Source organism: Penaeus monodon, chromosome 25 (genome assembly GCF_015228065.2).
Source record: "Penaeus monodon isolate SGIC_2016 chromosome 25, NSTDA_Pmon_1, whole genome shotgun sequence".
NCBI lineage: Eukaryota > Metazoa > Arthropoda > Malacostraca > Decapoda > Penaeidae > Penaeus > Penaeus monodon.
Genome location: NC_051410.1, coordinates 33,194,643 through 33,195,444, shown reverse-complemented (window position 1 = coordinate 33,195,444; position 802 = coordinate 33,194,643). Strand labels below are relative to the sequence as shown.

General features: G+C 33.3%; 1 protein-coding gene across 1 annotated transcript in view; it reads right to left on the bottom strand.

The window, feature by feature from the left end:
• LOC119589154 (phosphatidylinositol 4-phosphate 5-kinase type-1 beta-like) overlaps nt 1-802 on the bottom strand; it is a gene marked incomplete in the record, with an annotated part of 149,444 nt that overhangs the window by 64,533 nt on the left and 84,109 nt on the right. Inside the window, 1 exon segment of the mRNA XM_037937732.1 lies at nt 649-736. Within this exon segment, the coding sequence (XP_037793660.1) occupies nt 649-736 (88 nt within the window).

The following is an 802-nucleotide window of genomic DNA, read 5'->3' as shown; positions in this document are numbered from 1 at the left end:
TCTTGTCTCCAAAAAGTAAGCACTACTGCTGTATAACTCCATTAATAGGGAGATGAGTAATCTCAATACCTAGTGCCATTGTGTTATTGACAGTTTTTGTATTTAAGTAGACACTTAAAAAGAACAAAATCCTTTTTCCAATTTCCAACATCCACATATTCCTAAAGCTTCTTCAAGATAATTACCATGATCCATAATTCTGTAACAATCCAGACTCCTCAGAAATTTCCACTCTTTCAATTTCTTTTCAATTATGTGGAGGAATTCATGCTAATTCTCATTCTCAATTAATCTGCATATTTTGTTCCTATGGTGGATGGGCACTTCTTAATACAAAGCAATAAATGGTAAAATAAAACAGTGAGCATATCTAAGTGTAAAGTTTTCATTAAGTGTACTCTACAAGAAGACTCAGCTGGCAGCTACTCTGCCAACTCATTTGCAAATCCAGAAAATCATGATAATAAACCTGAGATAATATTTAACTACTTTGGGATATGAAAATGGTGATTAAAAAAAGTGCTTCTGGTGATTATAATTGCAAAATCAGATTACTTTCAATTCCAAATATTTAAAAAAAAAAAGGCTACAGCCAAATTGTTCTTGAACATTTTAGCTATAGAACTTGACAGTGGTAGATAAACTTACGTGATGGAATCTTTTTGAAGACTGTGGTTTCCATAAACTTCAGAAACCTCTGTGCATAAAAGTTTGGTCGATGTACTGATATCGTGTCCTGCAAAAGTGAGAATTAATCAATATTACATATGCAACTATGGGGGGGGGGGGGGATTACAATATG